The sequence below is a fragment of the Chlorocebus sabaeus genome, chromosome X (genome assembly GCF_047675955.1).
Source record: "Chlorocebus sabaeus isolate Y175 chromosome X, mChlSab1.0.hap1, whole genome shotgun sequence".
Taxonomy (NCBI): Eukaryota; Metazoa; Chordata; class Mammalia; order Primates; family Cercopithecidae; genus Chlorocebus; species Chlorocebus sabaeus.
In genome coordinates, this window is record NC_132933.1 from 65,414,040 (window position 1) to 65,436,943 (window position 22,904).

At 37.2% G+C, this 22,904-nt stretch overlaps 1 protein-coding gene across 3 annotated transcripts in view; it reads right to left on the bottom strand.

The window, feature by feature from the left end:
• KLHL4 (kelch like family member 4) overlaps nt 1–22,904 on the bottom strand; it is a 159,886-nt gene that overhangs the window by 19,296 nt on the left and 117,686 nt on the right. For all 3 annotated transcript variants that reach the window (XM_007992204.3, XM_007992202.3, XM_007992201.3), the window contains 3 exons: nt 16,840–17,064; nt 15,072–15,234; nt 13,100–13,312 (listed from right to left, as the gene is read on the bottom strand). In XM_007992204.3, the coding sequence (XP_007990395.1) occupies nt 13,100–13,312; nt 15,072–15,234; nt 16,840–17,064 (601 nt within the window). The remainder of the gene's footprint in view (nt 1–13,099; nt 13,313–15,071; nt 15,235–16,839; nt 17,065–22,904) is intronic.

Sequence of the window (22,904 nt, forward strand, 5' to 3'; positions counted from 1 at the left end):
TTCTTAAGATATCAACACACTCAGTTGGGTGTGGTGGCTCACACCTGTAATCCTAGCACTTTGGGAGGCTGAGGCAGTCAGATTGCTTGAGCCCAGGCATTTGAGATAAGCCGGGGCAACATGGCAAAACCTTGTGCCTACAAAAATTACAAAAAATTTTGCCGGGTGTGGTGGCACATGCTTGTAGTCTCACCTACTAAGGAGGCTGAGTTAGGAGGATTACATGAACTTGGGGACCATGCAGTGAATCATGATGGCACCACTGCATTCTGGCCTCGGTGACAGAGGGAGATCCTGTCATTAAAAATAATAATAAATAAATCAATACACAATGTGATCTACAGATTCAATGCAATTTCCATAAAAACTCCAAGGGCATTTTTGGCAGAAATAGAAAAATTCATCCTAACACCATATAGAATCTCAAGAGACCCAAAGTAGCAAAAACAATCTAGAAAATGAACAAAGTTGGAGGTTTACTGCCTCCCTGATTAAGAAGCTTACTATACCAGCTACACTAATCAACACAGTGATGTATGGGCATAAAGACAAACATAAAGACCAATGGAACACAGTACAGAGCCCAGAAATAAACCCTTACATATATGGTCAAAAAAATTTTGACAATGGTGCTGAGGCCACTGAATGGGGAAAGGAGAGTCTTTTCAACACATGTTAATGGGAAAACTGGATATCCACATGCAAAAGAATAAAGTTGAACCTTTACTCAATAAAGAACAAATAAATTAATGGGTCAAAGGCCTGAAGGTAAGAGGTACAGTTATAAAACTTTAGGTATAAAATATAAATAAAAAGCTTGATTAACTTGTATTTGACAATCACTTCTTGGATAAAACACCAAAAGAACAGTCAACAAGAAAAAATATATATAAATTGAACCTCATCAAAATTAAAAATATTTGTGCATCAAAAGACATTATCAACACAGTGACCAGGAAATCCATGAAACAGGAGAGACTACCTGGAAATCATACATATGATGAGTAACTAATTTCCAGAATATATAAGGAACTACTATAACAATAATATTCAGCCTTAAAAAGGAAATGAAATTCTGTCACGTTATTACATAGATAAACCTTGAAGAATTATGCTAAATGAGATATGACAATCATAAAATAATAACTATTTATGATTCCAATTTTATGAGTTAACTAGAATAGTCAAATTCATAGAAACAAAAAGTAGAATAGTGGTTACCAGTGGCTGTGGAGAGGTAAAAATGTAGAGTTATTATTTAATAAATATAGACTTTCAATCTGAGCACATGAAAAATGTTGTAGAGATGGTTGGTAGTGATATTTGCAAAACAGTGTGAATATGTCACTAAACTGTACACTTAAAATAGTTAAAGTAAAAAAAAATCCTTATTATGTATAATTTGCCATAAAAATTAGCACTATTAAGGGGTGATTGGTTATTGCTTATGCGAACTGTAGAGAGAACTAATGTGGTTTTTTCAGTGTCACATATATTTGACTATAGTACATTATAGTATTATAGTGTATTAAAATCAAATATGTATTATCTGAGGCTGTGATTGACCATATTTATGGCTTGTATAATCTTAAAAAAATAAGTTGCATCTCTTAATAACTGATTTTAGAAGAGGCATTCCATTTATACACTGAATGCTAGGGAGACAGTCATTGAGAATAAATTTTTAAAGTGCTACAGATCAGATATTCCCTATAAGAAACTTTTAGCTTTAATTATCAATTATGTGTCAGTGGTATGTTTATCAGAAAAAAAATTTCATCTTTTCTTTAGACTCTTCTGCCTAAATTCTAACCTTTATGTCATTGTTCGACCAATTTCTTCCAAGTTGCTTTCTTCATGATATTCCAACTCTCCTCAATTTAATTTTTCCTCTGCCTAAAAGATAAAGTCTCAAAACTTCTACCTTGGCATTAAGTGACATCAGACAATGTGGTCCTTAATTGTGTTCTGAGTTGCACTTCCAAATTGTATTTCCATCCAAAGTGTCTGCTTTAACTGAAAAAGCTGTCTCCTTTACTTCAATGGTTTTGATTGTGATTTTTTTTCTCCTAAATTTGTATGCCTGCAAGATACAAATTCTACCTATTCTATAAATTTTCCTTGAGGATGCCATTCCACAATTATGTCTGTTTCCAAAATTTTGCTCTCCTTACTGTAAATTTGTCATTTGGTCTTAGGTTAATATTATTTAACTATTTTGTGTATGTATACAGTTTTTCTGTCTTGAAAGGGAATGTAAATGGTATAACTACACAGTCATAACACTTATTTTAAGCAAGATACACAATATTCATACAAGTGAATGTCTCCCTTTCAGTGAAATTACCTTTGGGAAACAAAATACTTATTGCAATAGAGTCATTGCAATAAGTATTTCTGTATATTAATAAAATACAGAATTATTAATTTCTGTATAATAATTATTTCTGTATATTTTGTGATGGTAAGTCATTGTCTCTTTACAGATTAATTTCATTTGATTTTAAAAACAGTAAACTTATTTTTATGTTGTTAATGTTATTTTTGAAATTTCTATTGGTGTTTAATGAACAGGTGGTATTTAGTTGCATGAATAATTTCTTTAGTGGTTATTTCTGAGATTTTGGTGCACCCATCACCAAATGTGTAGACTTTATCCCTCTCCCCACTCACACCCTTTCCCCTGAGTCCCCAACGTTCATTGTATCATTCTTATGCCTTTACATCCTCCCCCACTTATGAGAGCATATAATGTTTGGTTTTTCATTTCTGAGTTACTTCACTTAGAATAATAGTCTCCAATTCCATCCATGTTGCTGTGAATGCCATTATTTAATTCCTTTTTACAGCTGAGTAGTATTCCATATATCACAGTTTCTTTATCCACTCGTTGATGGATAATCGACAGGCATTTGGCCAGTTCCATATTTTTGCAATTACAAATTCTTCTGCTATAAACATTTGTGTGCAGTTATCTTTTTTGTATAATTACTTCTTTTCCTCTGGATAGAGACCCAATAGTGGGATTGCTGTTTCAAATAGTAGATCTACTTTTAGTTCTTTAAGGAATCTCCACACTGTTTTCCATAGTGGTTGTACTAGTTTAGATTCCTGCCAACAGTGTAAAAGTGTTCCCATTTTACCACACCCATGCCAACATTTATTATGTTTTGATTTTTTGATTATGGCCATTCTTGCAGGAATGAGGTAGTATTGCACTGTGGTTTTGATTTGCATTTCCCTGAACATTAGTGATGTTGAACATTTTTTAAATATGTTTTTTAGCCATATGTATATCTTCTTTTGAGAGTTTTCTATTCATTAAGAAGTCCTTAGCCCACTTCTTAATGGAATTGTTTGTTTTGTTCTTGCTAATTTGTTTGAGTTCCTTGTAGATTCTGTCATTTGTCAGATGTAGATTGTAAAGATTTTCCCCCTCTCTGTAGGATATCTTTTTACTCTGCTGATTATTTCTTCTGCTGTGCAGAAGCTTTTTAGTTAAGTCCCATCTATTTAGGTCTGTTTTTGTTGCATTTGCTTTTGGGTTCTTGGTCATGAAGTCTTTGCCTAAGCTAATGTCTAGAAGGGTTTTTGCAATGTACCATCTAGAAATTTTACGGTTTCAGGCTTTAGATTTAAGTATTTGATTTGATCCATCTTGATTTGATTTTTGTATAGGGTTACAGATAAGGATCCAGTTTCATTCTTCTATATGTGGCTTGCCAATTATCCCCGTACCATTTGTTGAATATGGTGTCCTTTCCCCACTTTATGTTTTTCTTTGCTTTGTCAAAGATCAGTTGACTGTAAGTATTTGCCTTTATTTCTGGGTTCTCTATTCTGTTCCATTCATCTATATGCCTAGTTTTGTACCAGTATGATTTTGTTTTGGAGAGTATGGCCTTAAAGTATCGTTTGAAGTCGGGTAATGTAATGCCTCTGGATTTGTTCATTTTGCTTAGTCTTGCTTTGGCTAGGCAGGCTCTTTTTTGCTTTCATATGAATTTTAGAACTTTTTATTCTAATTCTGTGAAGAATGGTGGCAGTATTATAAAGGGAAATGCATTGAATTTATAGACTGCTTTTGGCAGTATGGTCATTATCACAATATTGATTCTACCCATCATGAGCATGGGATGTGTTTCCATTTGTTTGTGTCATCTATGTTTTCTTTCAGTAGTGTTTTGTAGTTTTCATTGTAGAGGTCTTTCACCTCCTTGGTTAAGTGCATTCCTAAGTTTTTGTTGTTGTTGTTGCAGCTATTGTAAAACGGGTTGACTTCTTGATTTGATTCTCAGCTTGGTCACTGTTTTTGTACAGCAGAGCTGCAGATTTGTGTACATTAAATTTTTTCCATAAATTATTGGAGTACAGGTGGTCTTTGGTTACATGAGTAAGTTCTTTAGTGGTGATTTGTGAGATTCTGTTGCACCCATCACCCAAGCAGTATGCACTGCACCATATTTGTAATCTTTTATCCCTGACTACCTCCCACTTTTCCCTTGCCCAGTCCCCAAAGTCCATCATATCATACTTATGCCTTTGTGTCCTCATAGTTTAGCTCCCAAATATCAGTGAGAACATACGATGTTTGGTTTTCCTTTCCTGAGTTACTTTACTTAGAATAATAGTCTCCAATCTCATCCACGTTGCTGCAAATACTGTTAAATCATTCCTTTTTATGGCTGCATAGTATTCCATTGTGTATATGTACCATAGTTTCTTTATCCACTTGTTGACTGATGAGCATCTGGGTTAGTTCCACAGTTTTGCAATTGTGAATTGTGCTGCTATAAACATACATGTGTATACATGTGCACGTATCTTTCATGATTAATAACTTCATTTCCTCTGGGTAGCTACCCAGTAGCAGGATTGCTGGGTCAAATGGTAGTTCTACTTTTAGTTCTTTAAGGGATCTTCACACTCTTTTTCATAGTGGCTGTATTTGTTTGTATTCCCACCAGCAGTGTAGAAGTGTTCCCTGTTCACCACATTCACACTAGCATCTACTGTTTTTTGATTTTTTGATTATGATCATTCTTGCAGGACTAAGGTGGTATTGCATTATGGTTTTGATTTGCATTTCCCTGATCATTAGTAATGTTGAGCATTTTTCATGTGTTTGTTGGCCATTTGTATATCTTCTTTTGATAATTGTTTATTCATTTCCTTAGCCTACTTTTTGATGGGATTGCTTGTTTCTTACTGATTTGTTTGAGTTTGTTGTAGATTCTGGATATTAGTTCTTTGTCAGATATACAGATTGTGAAGATTTTCTCCCACACTGTGGGTTGTCTGTTTACTCTGCTGACTGTTCCTTTTGTCGTGAAGAAGCTTTTTAGTTTGATTAGGTTCCAGCTATTTAGCTTTGTTTTTATCGCATGTGCTTTTGGGCTCTTGGTCATGACATCCTTGCCTAAACCAATGTCTAGAAGGGTTTTTCCAATGTTATCTTTTAGAATTTTTATAGTTTCAGGTCTTAGGTTTAAGACCTTAATCCATCTCAAGTTGATTTTGTATAAGACGGGAGATGAGAATCCAGGTTCATTCTCCTATATGTGGCTAGCCTATAATCCCAGCATGATTTGCTGAAAAAAGTTCTTTTCCCAGTTTATGTTTTTGTTTGCTTTGTCAAAGATCAGTTGACTGTATTTGGGTTTACTTCTGGGTTCTCTATTCTGTTCCACTAGTCTATGTGCCTATTTTTATACCAGTACCATGATGTTTTGGTGACTATGGCTTTATAGACTGGTTTGAAATCAGGCTGGGTGATGCCTCCAGATTTGTTCTTGTGCTTAGTCTTGCATTAGCTATCAGGGCTCTTCTTTGGTTCCATATGAATTTTAGAATTTTTTTTTCTAATTCTGTGAAGAATAATGATGCTATTTTGATAGAGACTGCATTGAATTTGTAGATTGCTTTTAGCAGTATGGACATTTTCACAATATTGATTCTACCCTTCCATGAGCATGGGATGTGTTTCCATTTCCTGGTGTCATCTATGGTTTCTTTCAGCAGTGTTTTGTAGTTTTCCTTGTAGAAGTCTTTTGACCCCTTGATTATGTATATTCCTAAGTATTTTTTTTTTTTTTTTTTTTTGCAGCTATTGTAATAGGGGTTGAGTTCTAGATTTGATTCTCTGCTTAGTTGCTGTTGGTGTATAGAAGAGCTACTGGTTTGTGTACATTAATCTTATATCCAGAAACTTTGCTGAATTCTTTTATCAGTTCTAGGAGCTTTCTTGAGGAGTCTTTAGGGTTTTCAAGGTGAATGATCATATCATCAGCAAACAGTGAGAGTTTGACTTCCTTTTTACTGATTTGGATACCCTTTATTCCTTTCTCTTGTCTGATTGCTCCGGTTATGACTTCCAGTTCTATGTTGAAGAGGAGTGGTGAGAGTGGGCATGCTTGTCTTGTTCCAGTTCTCAGAGGGAATGTTTTCAACTTTTCCCCATTCACTATTGTGTTGGCTGTGGGTTTGTCATAGATGGTTTTTATTACATTAAGGTATGCCCCTTGTATGCTGATTCTGCTGAGAATTTTAATCATAAACATTGCTGGATTTTGTCAAATGCTTTTTCTGCATCTATTGAGATGATTATGTGATTTTTTTAAAAAATATCTTTATGAGGTGTATCACATTTATTGATTTGTGGATGTTAAACAATCCCTGCATCCCTGGTATAAAACTAACTTGATCATGGTGTATTATCTTTTTGATAAGCTGTTGGATTCTGTTAACTAGTATTGTGTTGAGAATTTTTGCATCTATGTTCATCATGGATATTGGGCTGTAGTTTTCTTTTTTGGTTATGTCTTTTCCTGGTTTTGGTATTAATGCTGGCTTCATAGAATGAATTAGGGAGGGTTCCTTCTTTTCCTATCTTGTGGAATAGTGTCAAAAGAATTGGTATCAATTTTCCTTTGAATGTCTAGTAGAATTCCACTGTGAATCTGTCTGGTCCTGGACTTTTTTTTGGTGGTAATTTTTCTAGTTACCATTTCAATCTCGCTGCTTGTTATTGGTCTGTTCAAGGTATTTAATTCTTTCTGATTTAAGCTAGGGAGGTTGTATTTTTCCAGAGATTTAGCCATCTCTTCTAGGTTTTTTAGTTTATGTGAATAAAGGTGTTCATAGTACCCTTGAAGGATCTTTGGTATGTCAGTTGTAATCTCTCTTTCAGTTCTTAGTGAGGTTATTTGGATTTTTCTCTCTTCTTCTCTTGGTTAATCTTGCTAATGGTCTATTGGTTTTATTTATCTTTTCAAAGAACCAGCTTTTTGTTTTATTTATCTTTTGTATTTTTGTTGTTGTTGTTGTTTCAATTTCATTTAGTTCTGCTCTGATCTTTTTGTGATAAAATTTCCAGGTGTTTTTGTGCTTCTTGTATTTGGATGTCTAGGTCTCTAGCAAGGCCAGGGAAGCTTTCCTCAATTATTCACCCAAATATGTTTTCTAAGCTTTTAGAATTCTCTTTTTCCTCAGGAACACATATTATTGTTAGGTTTCGTCGTTTAACATAATGCCAGACTTCTTGGAGGCTTTGTTCACATTTTCTTATTCGTTTTTCTTTGTCTTTGTAGGATTGGATTAATTAAAAGACCTTGTCTTTGAGCTCTGAATTTCTTTCTTCTACTTGTTCAATTACATTCTGAGACTTTCCAGGGCATTTCACATTTCTAAAAGTGTGTCCAGAGTTTCTGGAATTTTGATTGTTTTTTTCTTTAAGCTGTCTATTTCCTTGAACATTTCTCCCTTCACTTTTTGTATCATTGTTTGGATTTCCTTGCATTGGGTTTCGCCTTTCTCTGGTCCCTCCCTGATTAGCTTAATAACTAACCTCATGAATTCTTTCTCAGGTAAATCAGAAATTTCTTATTGGTTTGGATCCATTGCTGGTGAACTAGTGTGATTTTTTTGGGGGGGGCGGTGAAGAGCCTTGTTTTTGTGATATTACCAGGCAGGGCTGGTTTTCTGGTTCCTTCTCATCTGGGTAGGCTCTGTCAGAGGGAAGGTCTAGAACCGAAGGCTGTTTTCTCAGATATCTTTTTTCCCCCAGGACGTTCCCTTGATGTAGTACTATCCCCCTTTTCCTATGGATGTGGTTTCCTGTGAGCTTAACTGCAGTGACTGTTGTCTCTATTCTGGGTCTAGCCACCCAGCAAGTCTATTTGAATCTGGGCTGATACTGGGGGGTGTCTGCACAGAGTCCTGTGATGTGAACCGTCTATGGGTCTCTCAACATGGATACCAGTGCCTGTTCCAGTGGAGGTGGCGGGGGGTGCAATGGAGTCTGTGAGGATTCTTAGCTTTGGTGGTTTAGTGCTTCATTTTTGTCTGGTTGGCCTCCTGCCAGGAGGTAGCACTTTCCAGAAAGTATCAGCTGTGGTAGTATGGAGAGGGACTGGCCACGGGTGGGACCCTAAAACTCCCAAGATTATATGCCCTTTGTCTTCTGCTTCCAGGGTAAATAAGAAAGGGCCATCAAGTGGGGGTGGGGCTAGGCATGTCTGAGCTCAGACTCTCCTTGGGTGGGTGTTGCTGCAGCTGCTGTGGGGGATGGGGGTGAGATTCCCAGGTCACCGGAGTTGTGTACCTAGGAGGATTATGGCTGCCTCTGCTGAGTCATGCAGGTTGTCAGGGAAGTGGGGGAAAGCCAGCAGTCACAGGTCTCACCCAGCTCTCATGCAAACCGAAGAGCTGGTCTCACTCCCACTATGCTTCTCCCCAACAGCCCTGAGTCTGTTTCCAGGTGGAGGACTAGATGGGCTTGAAAACTTGCCCCAGGCTACCTGCTTCCATGCTGCAAAAGAAAAGGGCTTGGTTCTTCCTCTCCCTGTGGAGTCTGCACACCAGATTTGTGCCCTCCCCCCATTTCTGGCCAGGAGGCTTCTCACAACGTTCAAATTGTTACAGAGTTCAGCTAAAGATTTCCTGCTCCCTGTGGAGTTTCAGCCCCTGCTCCTCTGGCCAACCTCCAAATGTATCCCTGTGGCACCAGGCAGGACCCAGCAAGCTCACAGGGACTTTCTGCTGCTTCCTCTACCCCTGTATTTCGCTCGGCCCTCTAAATTGCCTCAGCACCAGGTAAAGTTGGAAACTCCTGCAAATAGACCTTCAGTTTCTCCAGTGGGCATATTTGGGAGAGGAGGGTCTCCCTTTCACACTTCTGCAGTTGGGCCACTCACAATACTTGGGGTGTCTCCCGGGTCCTACACGAGCATCAGTTTTCTTCAGACGGTCTGTGGGTTCTCTCAGGATTGCTGGTTTGTTCTTGCAGTTCATCTGGAACTAAAATTCACAGTGCAAGCCTCTGCACACTGCTCTGTCTGGAGCTGCAATCTTCTCCTGCCTCATGTCCACCATGATGATTCCAATTCTGATTTGTGTACATTAATTTTGTAACCTGAAACTTTACTGAATTCATTTCCCAGTTCTAGGAGCTTTCTGGATGAGTCTTTAGGGTTTTCTAGGTATACAATCATGTCATCAGCAAACAGTGACAGTTTGACTTTCTTATTACTAATTTAGATGTCCTTTATTTCTTTCTCTTGTCTGATTGCTCTGGCCAGGACTTCCAATACTATGTTGAATAGAAGTTGTGAAAGTGGGCATCATTGTCTTCTTCCCGTTCTCAGGGAGAATGCTTTCAACTTTTCTCTGTTCAATATTATGTTGGCTGTGGGTTTGTCATAGATGGCTTTCATTACCTTAAGCTATGCCCCTTCTATGCTGATTTTGCTGAGGGTTTTAATGATAAAGGGATGCTGGACTTTGTCAAAGGGTTTTACTGCATCTATTCAGATGATTATGCGATTTTTTAAAAAAATATTTTTATGAGGTGTATCACATTTATTGACTTGTGAATGTTAAACAATCCCTGCATCCCTGGTATAAAACTAACTTGATCATGGTGTATTATCTTCTTGACATGCTGTTGGATTCTGTTAACTAGTATTGTGTTGAGAATTTTTACATCTATGTTCATCATGGATATTGGGCTGTAGTTTTCTTTTTTGTTATGCCCCTTCCTGGTTTTGGTATTAGGATGATACTGGCTTCACAGAATGATTTACGGGGGATTCCCTTTTTCTCTATCTTTTGGAATAGTTTTAGTAGCATTGGTACCAATTCTTCTTTGAATGTCACATAAAATTCAGCTGTGATTTCATCTGGACCTAGACTTTTTTTGTTGGTAACTTTTTAGTTATTGTTTCAAACTTACTTCTTATTATTGGTCTGTTCAGAGTTTCTATTTTTTCCTGGTTTAATCTAGGTTGTATATTTCTAGGAATTATCCATTACCTCTAGGTTTTCTAGTTTATGTATGTAAAGGTGTTCCCAGTAGCCTTGAATGATCTTTTGTATTTCTGAGATATTGGTTGTAATATCTCCCATTTCATTTCTAACTGGGCTTATTTGAATCTTTTTCTTTCTTTTCTTGGTTAATTTTGCTAATGGTCTATGCATTTGGTTTATTTTTTTCAAAGAACCAGCTTGTGTTTTATTTATCTTCGTATTTTTTGTTTGTTTCAAGTTCATTTAGTTCTGGTCTTTCTTTTCTTCTGCTGGGTTTGTTTGTTGTTTTTTCTCTAGTTCCTTGAGGTGTAACCCTAGATTGTCTATTTGTGCTCTTTCAGACTTTTTGATGTAGGTATTCAATGCTATGAACTTTCCTCTTAGAACCACTTTTCTGTTTCCTAGAGGTTTGGAGAGGTTATATTATCATGATTGTTCAGTTCAAATAACTTTTTCTTTCAATCTTGATTTTTTTTTTTTTTTTTTTTTGAGACGGAGTCTTGCTCTGTCACCCAGGCTGGAGTGCAGTGGCCAGATCTCAGCTCACTGCAAGCTCCGCCTTCTGGGTTCACCCCATTCTCCTGCCTCAGCCTCCTGAGTAGCTGGGACTACAGGCGCCTGCTACCTCGCCCAGCTAGTTTTTTGTATTTTTTAGTAGAGACGGGGTTTCACCGTGTTAGCCAGGATGGTCTCAATCTCCTGACCTCGTGATCCACCCGTCTCGGCCTCCCAAAGTGCTGGGATTACAGGCTTGAGCCACCGCGCCCGGCCTCAATCTTGATTTCATTGTGACTCAGTGATCATTCAGAAAGGGTTTTGCCATGTTGGCCAGGCTGGTCTTAAACTCCTGATCTCAGGTGATCCTCCCACTTTGACCTCCCAAAGTGCTGAGATTATAGGCATGAGCCACCACGCCTAGCCTGTGAATGCTTTTTATTTATGCTATTTCACTGGAGAATTTTCCATTCGTATTCTACATGATATTTATTTATTTATTTGTTGTGTTTAAGTTGGACTTCACCTTTCTCCCATACCTCCTTGATTGGCTTAATAGTTGACCTTCTGAAATCTTCTTCTGGCAATTCAGATACATCATCTTGGTTTGGATCCATTGCTGGTGAGCTAGTGTGATCTTTTGGGGGTGTTAAAAAACCTCATTTTGTCAAACTTAAAGAATTGGTTTTCTGGTTCCTTCTCATTTGGGTAAACTATGTCAGAGGGAAGATCTGGAACTCAAGCGCTGCTGTTCAGATTCTTTTGTCCTATGGGGATGATGCCTTGATGTGGTGCTCTCCCCTTTCCCCTAGGGATGCGCTTTCCTGAGCACCAAACTGCAGCGATTGCTATTTCTTTTCTGGATCTAGCCACCCAGCAGAGCTGCTGGGGTGGGAGGTGTCTGCCATGAGACCTGTGTTGTGATCCATCTTCAGGTCTCTCAGTCAGGGATACTAGCACCTACTCTCATGGAGGTGGCAAGGGAGTGAAGTATGCTCTGAGGGTCCTTGGTTGTATTTTTGTTTAGTATACTGGTTTTGTGTTGGTTGGCCTCCAGCTAGAAGTTGGCACATTCAAGAGCCCATCAGTTCCATTTGTTTAGGAATGATACAACTTTGCCTCAGGCTTAGGCAGTGGGCAGGGCCATAGAACTACCAAGAAATTATGACCTTTTTGTTTGTCTAACAGAGCTTAAAGAGAAAGACCATCAGGTGGGGGCAGGGTTAGGCATGTCTGAGCTCAGACTCTCCTTGGGTGGAGCTTGCTGCAGCTGCTGTGGGGGATGGGGTGTGTTTTTCAGGCCAATGGAGTTATGTTCCCAGGGGGATTATGGCTGTCTCTGCTTTGTCACATAGGCCACCAGGAAAGTGGGGGAAAGCTGGCAGCCACAGGTCTCACCCAGCTGCCATGCAGCCTGCAGCCAGAAAGGCTGGTCTCACTCCCACTGCACCCCCACTCAACAGAACCTAGTTTATTTCAAGGCAGCCAGTGAGCAGGACTGAGAACCTACCCCAGGCTATAAGTCTCCCAGCTGAGAAAGCAAGCAGGCTCACAGTTCCTCGGCTGTCCCTGTGTAGCAATCCACCTCCCTCAGAGGGTCTGTGGATTCTCTTGGCTTTCCTGTTACGTTCCTGCGGTAGTTCTTAGAGCCAAAATTCACAATATGGTTCTCCACACACTGCTCTGTCTATGTGAGTGGGAGCTGTGAGTTAGTCCTGGCTCCTCTCCACCATTTTTTCCCCAATCTCAGTAAATTTATTTTGATTTGAGTCTCCTGAATTGGTTGAGTGATGTAGCTTGGCACAAAATTTATTTGTTTACCACTTTGTCTTATTATTTTATAGTGTGACTATATAACAATAAGATGGCATATTCTTTTTACATACTTTATGCTGAATCTAAAATGAATATGGAATATTTTAAAAATATATTTTTAGCCTAAGAGAAAGTGTACAATTTTACAGAAGATAAATCCACTAAAAGGATTAGCATTTATTGGAAGACTACTTTCTGGTTGTTTAAAAATGTAATGAAACACAGTCTATTAAAAATAAAAATTAAAAAATTAAAATTAGCTAAGATCCCATATTCGAAAGAGCCTGGAACAGGAGAGGACTGGAGTCTTAGAGGATCCCAGCTGGGAAAGGACTTGTTCTCCCTAGACTCCTGTTGTACTATTTAATTTTCTTAGAGTGGGCATACAAATAAATTGATTTCCATTTAAAAGAAAAAAAATTCTATTTCTAAAAAAATAAATAACCAAATAATTACATACAGAAAGAAATAGAAAAAAACTTACCGTTCCACACAGTCAGAAAGCCTGGAGCAATGGTTGGAAGCAGGGGCATCATGCCCCCCTACAACATATAAGAATCCATTATATGTGGCAACTCCCACACCTCCACGTCTTTTGGACATTGGAGCACACAAACTCCACTTGTTAGTGTGTGGGTCAAAGTATTCCATTGATTTGAGGCAGGAACTTCCATCACGTCCACCAATAGCATATAATCTAGATAAACAGACAGAACCGCGTGTATGTATATGTGTGTGTACATACACACACAAAATGCATGCATAGAGTGAGAGTGAGTGAACTTTGCACAAAGCTTTTCAAGTTTCTGAAGGGTCTGACTATATATTCTACTCCTACACTATTTTGCAGTGAATAGCAGAAGTCTGTGAATAGATCATTACCTGAGGGCACCTGTTAAAATCTATCTCAACCCAAACCTCCCTTTTTCACTATCCTTGTCACAATAATTTTAATATAACTGAATAAAAGATTTCATGGGATATGAGGCACAGAAAAAAGAGGCAAAGATCAAAAGGATTGGCAGGATAGTTCCAAAGACCAACTCCAACAACCTTATAATTTTAGCAGGGTTCAATTACCTAGGAACAGAATCTGTTGTTTTTATGTATCACTTTATATTTGCATTAAAAAATTATCACTTAGAAGACATTAACTTAATAAACAACTAAGAAAAGAGGATAGAACCTAGAAACTAGATTTTTTTTTTTTTTCCCTAGGAAGTGATATTGGCTATGACATTTCTCCCATACACTTTAAAATGCCATTCTTTTGATTAGCATTTTAAAAATAATTTTAAAATTATCATGCATTAATAAAGAAGACAGACATTTATTAATCCTTATTCCTATAACTTCCCTTCATGCTGAGTTGTAAACAACAGCAACTCAGCAAAGCACAATTAAATGGGGCAAATTTCGTGTTTTCATCCTGTTCTGTATTAGGTAGGAGATCACATAACTGAATCACCTGACATTATTCAGATCAGGCCACAGACAGATTTAGGAGTAGCTTAAGCTCTAAGACACTTTAAAACTGGACCTCCTCTTAACTACGGACATTTCCGATTTATTTCTGTGCAAGGTTCTAAAAACAATGTGTTGACATTTTGACTGAGACCATATCTATGATAATGTATTGGCTTCATGCATAGTCAATATAAACACACAAGGCTGTCTCTGGCAACTGACCCAACCTATTGTCTGAAACTTGCATGATTCATTACCCTCTTATATGCTGGTCATTGTCTCCAAAGTTCCCTTGTCAGAAAGCAAATAATACCTAGTAACAATTCAAGCTCTTAGAAACTTCTAACATCATCATGTTTTAGTATAATATCTCGGAAGTGATAGGCAAGTGACAGGAAGAGGTAAATATTCAGGAAGGGTGAGACTAGGTAGGATTCTATATTTAGGAACCCTGAACGCTCAGGAGAGAGATTGTTGAAAGAATAAAAGAATCACCTTGTTATAACCGTAGACAGACTAAAGTTTTGATAAAAATAAATCATAATGTAAAAAAAGTAGTAACTTCTTGAGGGTAAAATTAGAACTGGCTTGCCTGTAAAAGTGTTTCTCAAGTTTAATGTGCACAGAAGTCACCTGAAGATCCTGTTAAAATTAAGATTGTGATTCAGGACGTTTGGGGCGGGGGCTAGGATTCAACATTTCTAAATACATCTCAGGAAAGGTGGATGCTGCTGGTCCCAGGACAACACCTTGATTAGCAAGAGCATAGAGAATATTTCATCAAGTATTTATTTTAGACAAGTATTCATCAAGTATTTATTTTAGACAAGTATTTTCAGTCTTAATGGAGAGTTCCAATGAAGATCTTTTATTAGTGATAACAAGTACATCCAGGTGTTTGGAATGCTAATTGATTGATGAATCACATCACTGAAGTTCTGTACTATATGACCTGGAAGCAATGAGCATGTGTGTTTCAACTTACTCACTTGTTGTTTAACGCAACAACACCAACTGTGCTTCTAGGAGTTGACATACTGGCTACGTAATTCCACTGTCGTCCCTCAGGGTCCCATCTTTCCACAGTATTTAGATAGCTCCATCCATCATGACCACCTACAGCATACATTGGTCCTTCAAGAGTGGCTACACCTAAAAAAATTAAAATAACATGTGGGTTCACCTACGTATGCCACACACAATGAATATTGTTTCATTTTGCAAGCAATTAATTGCTTAACTTTTTTTTGCTTATTAAACAATTTTGCATACATATGAATCGTTTACTGACTCTCTTGTAAAGCTAAGTATGGTTTTCTAACCTTATGAAACTTTCAGTTTTAGTTACCATATCATAGAAGGGTATCATTGAAGTCAAAAGAGGCAGTAGAATGCATCACTTCTAGATATGTAATTTAAAAAGCTGGCTCTTTCTGGCAAAATTTCAATATTGTTTGTTGATGTAACATGTAGATACAACATGATGTTGATTCTTAGATAAACCTTAGAATTACAGGCTGACTGTAGTAGGTCTTTATAACCTCTGGTGTTTAATATAGGGGTAAAAAGATTCCCATGAGCTAACTTACTAGACAGCTTTTTAATGTAGTTAGAAGTTTGTTCTTTCAGGTATTATGAATAGCCCATTTCTGCTTTGCATCTGCTATGATAATTTACATAATTGGTTTTTTCCCCACCTTGACTATCCCAATCAACCTCTCAGTGGTATAATCATCATCACTTCTCCTACCTATTTACTAATATCAATTATATTGAAAAATAAGCTTGCTCTGATTTCTCTGCAGGATCTTTCTGAGCTATGCCTAGGAATAACACTGACATAACTAGATAATATAATTATATAGTGTATTATTTGGCAGAGTCAATTTATCAGGATAATTGGGACAAGCAATACCATTCCTGAATCTGCCGCTTTTTAGCTCTGTAAAAGTCAAATCAAAAAAAAAAAAAATGGAAATTTTTCTGTTGTTCAGCCAACTCTTAACGATATCGCAAAAATCTGGAGCCTAGTATAAAGAAAGAGGTATCCTGACAAATATTCAGGAGAATCAAAGTTCTCCACTACGGGCACATGATTCATCTAACTGGAAACACAATCCTTCTCAATCGTCAAGTACTTTCCTCTCTAAATTGAGCTTAGAAGAAAACTCCTTGCTGTAGTTGTATATTATTTAATAGTAAATCCCTTTGAAAAGCTGTTATCCTTTTTAGAAGGAAACCCCCTTAAAATACTGGTGGAAGGGAATCAGGAGTAACCTGCAACAACAACAAATGTTTCCCAGGCTTTTATCATTTCCTTAAGTTTTTCATCATTTTGGAGACATTTTCACTAAGGATTTGGCTAAATCCCAATTATATGCTGCTAGACTTAATTTTTTTTTTTTTTGAGACGGAGTCTTGCTCTGTCGCCCAGGCTGGAGTGCAGTGGTCGGATCTCAGCTCACTGCAAGCTCCGCCTCCCGGGTTTATGCCATTCTCCTGCCTCAGCCTCCCGAAGAGCTGGGACTACACGCACCCGCCACCTCGCCTGGCTAGATTTTTGTATTTTTTAGTAGAGATGGGGTTTCACCGTGTTAGCCAGGATGGTCTTGATCTCCTGACCTCGTGATCCGCCCGTCTCGGCCTCCCAAAGTGCTGGGATTACAGGCTTGAGCCACCGCGCCCGGCCAGATTTAAATTTTTAAAAACTCTACTTACTATACCTTCTTGAAAAAATATATTACGTTAAGCTCTTACCTAAGCCGTGCCGATGTGTTGACATGGGAGGCATCACAGTCCAGATTCTGCCAACTGGATTAAAACATTCCACTGTGTTCAAAGTTTTTAAACCGTCTCTTCCTCCCACGACATAGAGCTTATTATCAATAACTGCAACTCCAAATTGAAGCCTACGGCCATTCATGGTGCCAATATGTAGCCAACTGTTGGTCCTGAGGTCATATTTTTCAATAGTAGTAGTACCTGACAAAGGGATATTGAACAATGGTAAAATGTACTTTTATTGACATTTTGAATTGGTATTATACATGTTAGAATTATATACCCATAACTTACAGCACAGTATCAATGATTACAATTCAAATGAAGTAAGTAGCCCAGGTAATTCTACAACCTGGGAGATAAAGCAAAGGATAATCTTTTACCACTTCTGGACCCAATAGAAGAGTCAAAATAAAATGTTTTATGTAATATGTTTGGTTTATACCCTTACAACGCTGGCTTTGGCTATACTATTCTACTGGTGGTATCAACACAAGTGTCAAATGACATAATTTATGACAAAATACCTTGGATTCTATTACTGAATGTTTGCACATCTGTTACAGATGTAATTATTTATGACCATTCAATATATTAACTTATGCTTTTTTAATTTGTTTTGGGTGTGTGTATTTGTGTGTGTGTGTGTGTGTGTGTATGTGTGTGTGTGTTTATTTAAAAGACGTGTAACTAAAGGGCCAGGAATGAAAATTATTTTTAAATGGGCCTTTAGCTGGGTGTGGTGGCATGCACCTGTAGTCCCAGCTACTTAGGAGGCTGGGGTCGGAAGACCCCTTCAGCCCAGGAGGCGGAGGCTCCAAGATCACGCCGCTGTACTCTAGCCTGGGTGACAGAGTGAGACTCTAACTATATAAATAAATAAATAAATAAAATTCAAAAAATGTTAAATGGGCTTTTGGTGTTGATTCACATAATGTTCCATGATGGTAATGATGCAAGAGGTGGAGAGAAATTTATGCAGATAGTAAGGGCAAGAGAGTCCTTGGTGGAATTACCTTTCTAATCAAAAGCAGCCCCCCAAATCATTTATTTTCTAACAAAGAGCAGCCTGAAAAATCAGGCTGCAGACATAGATAAGCAAACTGGAAGCTTGCACAGGGGAATGCCAGCAGCTGCACCGATTGGAAAGGGCTACCTTGGGGGCAGGCATTTCCTACATGGAGGCTTCATCTCCCCTTTTTTTTTGTTACCACGTGTACAGTAAGAAAGAAACGGGTAACATGGCCAGCTTAGGCAGAGAACCTACCTGCATAATAAAAGATTGGTGTGGGGGTGGCCAGAGATTTGTGCCCTATGCAAATGGCACACCTGGTCCTAACCAGTCTTTTGCTCCCTATATATATCAGACACCACCTCTTCACCAGCTCATCTGTAGACCCCCCTGCATTTCATCACAGATCTGGAAACCCATTTTTCCAGGACCCCTCTCTGTAGCAGAGAGCTATTCTCTTTCTTTTGCCTGTTAAATTTCTGCCCTTAATCTCAGTCTTTGTATGTCCCTGTCTTTGATTTCTGTAGCCATGAGACAACGAACCTCATGTGTTACCCCAGGCAATGAACCTGCTTCAGTAGCACAAAATATTACAGTTGAAAATATAGAATTACAAGGTATTACTTTAAGTGTTAATATAATTTTATTTTCTGTTCAGTTACTAATGTACAAAGTTTACTGCCATTGTATACTGTCACTATTGACAAAGTGAACTATCACTATTGTCATAATGAATTGCCACTTCAGTAGGCAATGCTTCTTACCATTCATTTGTAATAGCTGCTGCTATTTTTTAGTAAAAGCTGATTCTGCACAACAGGGAAACTTCTGAATAATAACCAGGGTGGAAAATGATAGAATTATTTTTTACATCTATAGTGTATCTAATAGAGTTTGTGGCAAGTTTAAAAAATTTCATCCCAATTACACAAAGTCAACCACAATAATAAGCAAAAACACTTTCCAGTTGTTCCTTTACTGGGAGATTTGTGAAGAAAATGCAGTCCATTAGTTATAATGAAGATGTAGTTAACATTTGAAGCAAACCCATTGGCAGTTACAGGGCAATAGTATGGGGTCATATCCAGTCAAAATTTAAGCAGAGTGTATATTAAATATATAGCTGCTCCTTGATTAGACTGAATTAGCGGAAACCGTGTTTCCTTCCTCTAACTTTAAATATATTCTGGGGAATAGTGCACTGTAAGTATTTGTGTTCCAAATTTTGGGTTTTCTAATACAAACTTGTAAATACACAGGGACTCATTTACTCTTTCTCTATCATTACTGCCTGTTTCACTGATAACATGGATTTTACTGAATACTGACTTATAGATTAGCAATTGCTCTACTGACTATATTTACTGCTAAGAGGTCAAATTATAACACCTATCAAAATATCTTTTCTACATTAAATATCTTTGAATGGTAATGTTAAAACTGAAATAACTACAAACTGACATCTACTTTTATTCTATGTTTAATCAGTCAGTTTTCTCTGAATGTCTTCTACTTCTTTCCATTTCCTCATCCCAGTCTTCCTATGTCTGTATTCTTATCTGCTTGCTATAATTTTAACTTTCAGTTCTCTTTTTGTCAGTGGACTTTACCGATGACCTAATTTCGATTAGGAAATAAAAGCTAGTCTGCACTCATTGTTATGATTATGAAGATATGAATGGTGGAGTGATTAGAAAATTGTACAAATCTACATTAATCAGCTGTATGTAGAAGATTTACACTGAGAGATGTAGATGTGTGAATGATGCCAGGTTAAATTTTTCAAGGCATTAGATTCAATATAGAAGATAAAATGATCCCATAACTTTTGACTGCAACATGAGCATTTATGACTGGTAGTTCTACATATTGAAGTTTGAAGACTTCTCCAGCCCCTTTGTCCACCCCCAGCAATCCTTCAGCTAATCAAAATGTATATTCTCTAGCTGCTTTACTAGGGCAGCTCTATATTAGATGGAAAAATATAAATTCAATTTTTTACTATCTTTTCCTTTAAAATTTTTCTGTATAAATAACTTTCTGCCTCAGAATGTTTGATATATTGTTTCTCAATCCATTTCTATGCTCTTACCCAGTCTTCGTTCGTCATCTATTCAAGAGTGAACAAAACCCATCAAACTTATCAGTGTTGTTGAGAACACTGTGATTCCTGCGGTAGTAAATATATCTGATGTAATCATTTCCTCCATTTACTTTACAAATGTTCCAAAAGTGACAAGATTAACCTTTACTTTGTCTCCTGCCATACTCTTTATTCAGAATTTATTTTTTAAATAAATAAAAATTTGCAAAATACTATGGATATCTATGTACAAGACATCCAAAGTTTACTAATTGACAATTTAACAATTTTGATTCTGTGATCATACTTAGCACTTTCTAATGATTCTTTCAAATACATGGTAGGAGTTAGAGTTAGCCCCAGCCATTCCATTAGTGTGATACCTATATTTAACAGCAATTCTGAGCTTGTTATATGAGTCAGAGAGGAAATTAGAGACTGAGGAAGCACTGTATTTCTTAAACATCAAAATATAAAAGTTATTTTTTTTTTAATTTTAAAAAGTTCAATAGTGTTGGGGTTACGGGTGGTTTTAGGTTACATGGGCAAGTTCTTTAGTGGTGATTTCTGAGAATTTAGTGCATCCCTCACCCAAGCAGTGTACACTGTACTCAATATGTAGTCAAAAACATCTTTTAAAAATAACTGAAACAACACACTATAAGAAAAGGCATAAGCATAGAAATTAATGTTTATACTTTTGTGAAAATATGTAAAGTAGTACATTTTTCAATGTCATACTGCTTTATACAGGTAAATGCTGCCCATTTAATGTTTTTGTTATACTTCTTAGGTTTTCTTTCTTTTTCTTTTTCCTTTTTTTTGTTACTACGTGTTTACCCTGGTTTTCTAATAGATTCTAAAATTCCCGAAGAGTTTTGTTGTTGTTCTTTTGTCTGTAACAGTGTCAGTGTAGAAAAAGGAACATCGTATTTGAATAAGAATTTCATCTCCAGCCTTTCTTGATGTTTATCCTTGGGTTGGCTATCTAACCTTATGAGGGGCAAAGTAGCGGTGACATCATTGTAACATTATTGTGAGGATTAGAAACGATGTTTGCAAAATGCCAATCAAAGATTAAGTAACCAAAAAGGTAAGGTTTTACTATTCTTTTAATGGTCTGCAATGTCCCATGAGCCTTTTATAGTGTCTCCAAATACCAGGAACTCAAAAGTGTCTCATACCCTCATTTATTTCCATGACAAACTTTGGTAATAGAGTCCAGAGATTATAGGTTCATATTTCACTCATTTTTAGAGACTGATGAGGAGTTATAGATACTTATAAACATTTGTTGTAATACATTTCTTTATGGTAACAAGAAGTTAACCAAGATTAGCCCAAATAAAATGCCAAAAATAAAAAACAAACACAAAAACCAGACAAACACAAAATTTTCCATTTCTCACAATGCAAATTAGGCTTTTTGCAAAGTCAGAAATGAAGGACAAGTGCACTTGCATTTTTTATTTAGTACTCTTGTGATTTAAATATCAAACAATAAATCTTTTAATATGCTTTAATATTCGATTTAGTCAACAAAATGCAATAAAACCTCAAGTTGCCAGACTGGAAATTAATTATAGGATCTCATTGTCCTATAAAACCTATCTTGTAACATTATTGTTACAAAATACAAAAATATTGTTATTTGTTATTTTCTGAAGAACATCAGTTCTTCAAGTAACCCTACAAATCTGCAGATATTTGCATTTGCAATCTCTTGTTTTATGGGCTTATGATTAATAAGCATAGTTACTATATAGTCTTCCAATTTTCAATTACATATATCAAAGAAAATAATGTGATTCCAGTAGGACTTCAAACCAAGTTTTTAAACTTTTTTTTTTTCTATCCCGTATCCTTTCCTCATTTCCCACCATCCCCCAGTTTCAAGATGTCGCTCTGAGATAAAGTTTACATCCTTGGAATGTTTTCTTTCCTCCGCTCCCTTTCTTATTCCATTCTATGCTCCCATGCCTTACGCACATTTGTTTACCTAGATGCTTGATAAACACACACCATACTCACTTATCTCGTCAAATATTTCCTTAGAAGCTTCAGGGGCCACATGCTGATACAGACCAGACACCTCTAGCCAGGATGGCACCAGCCCCTTAACCAGATGGAACAATAAATAATTCAAGACAAGCCACTGAAGTGGGTCACAACACCTGCCACTTCCTAACCACCCTGTCTATTCTGCACTCCAAACCCTCTCTTTAAAACCCCCACATTCCCTCTACAAATGGAAGAGTAGGAATTTTTGGAAAGAATTCCACCCACTCCTCCCCTTACTAGCATGGGAAAGAAAATCTTGTGCTCTTTATATTGCACCTCACTCTTGTTATTATGGCTTCTTTCTACAAGTGGCCAACAGCCAGACTTTTGCCAGGTGCAGTCTCTTTCCTTTGTGATTAACATATGAAAGGAAAATAAATCTTGGGACCCCCCAAGCCACGAAGTCAAAAGGAAAAGTCAAGCTGGGAACTGCATCAGGCAAACCTTCCCCACCTTTTTATTCCTAAATAAGAAAAATACTGAGAATTTTTTTTTTTTAAAGCTACATACCTCCCTCACAATTTGCCCACAAGGAAATTCCTTGTGGGCCTCCAGATGCTTATCCTTAAGCAGTTAACGTTGAATTTCACCCTGGCAATGCAAATTGACAGCTGATTTTCATAGGTGCAGGACAAAGGAATGACAGAACTCAATGTCATCCCTCTGTTCAGCTGAGACAAATGCGTATCTGATTGCTTCCTCTGCTTTATTGTTTATGAAAAAAAAATGCAGATTCTCTAAGCCAGTCTAAGGCATAAGTGAGTATTCTTGTACTTCCCTCACATGTAAATTGTGTATTCAGTGAAAAGCTAATCAGCTACTCAAAAGAATGCAACCATTTGTCTCTTATCTACCTATGCGCTAGAAGTCCCCACTTTGAGTTGT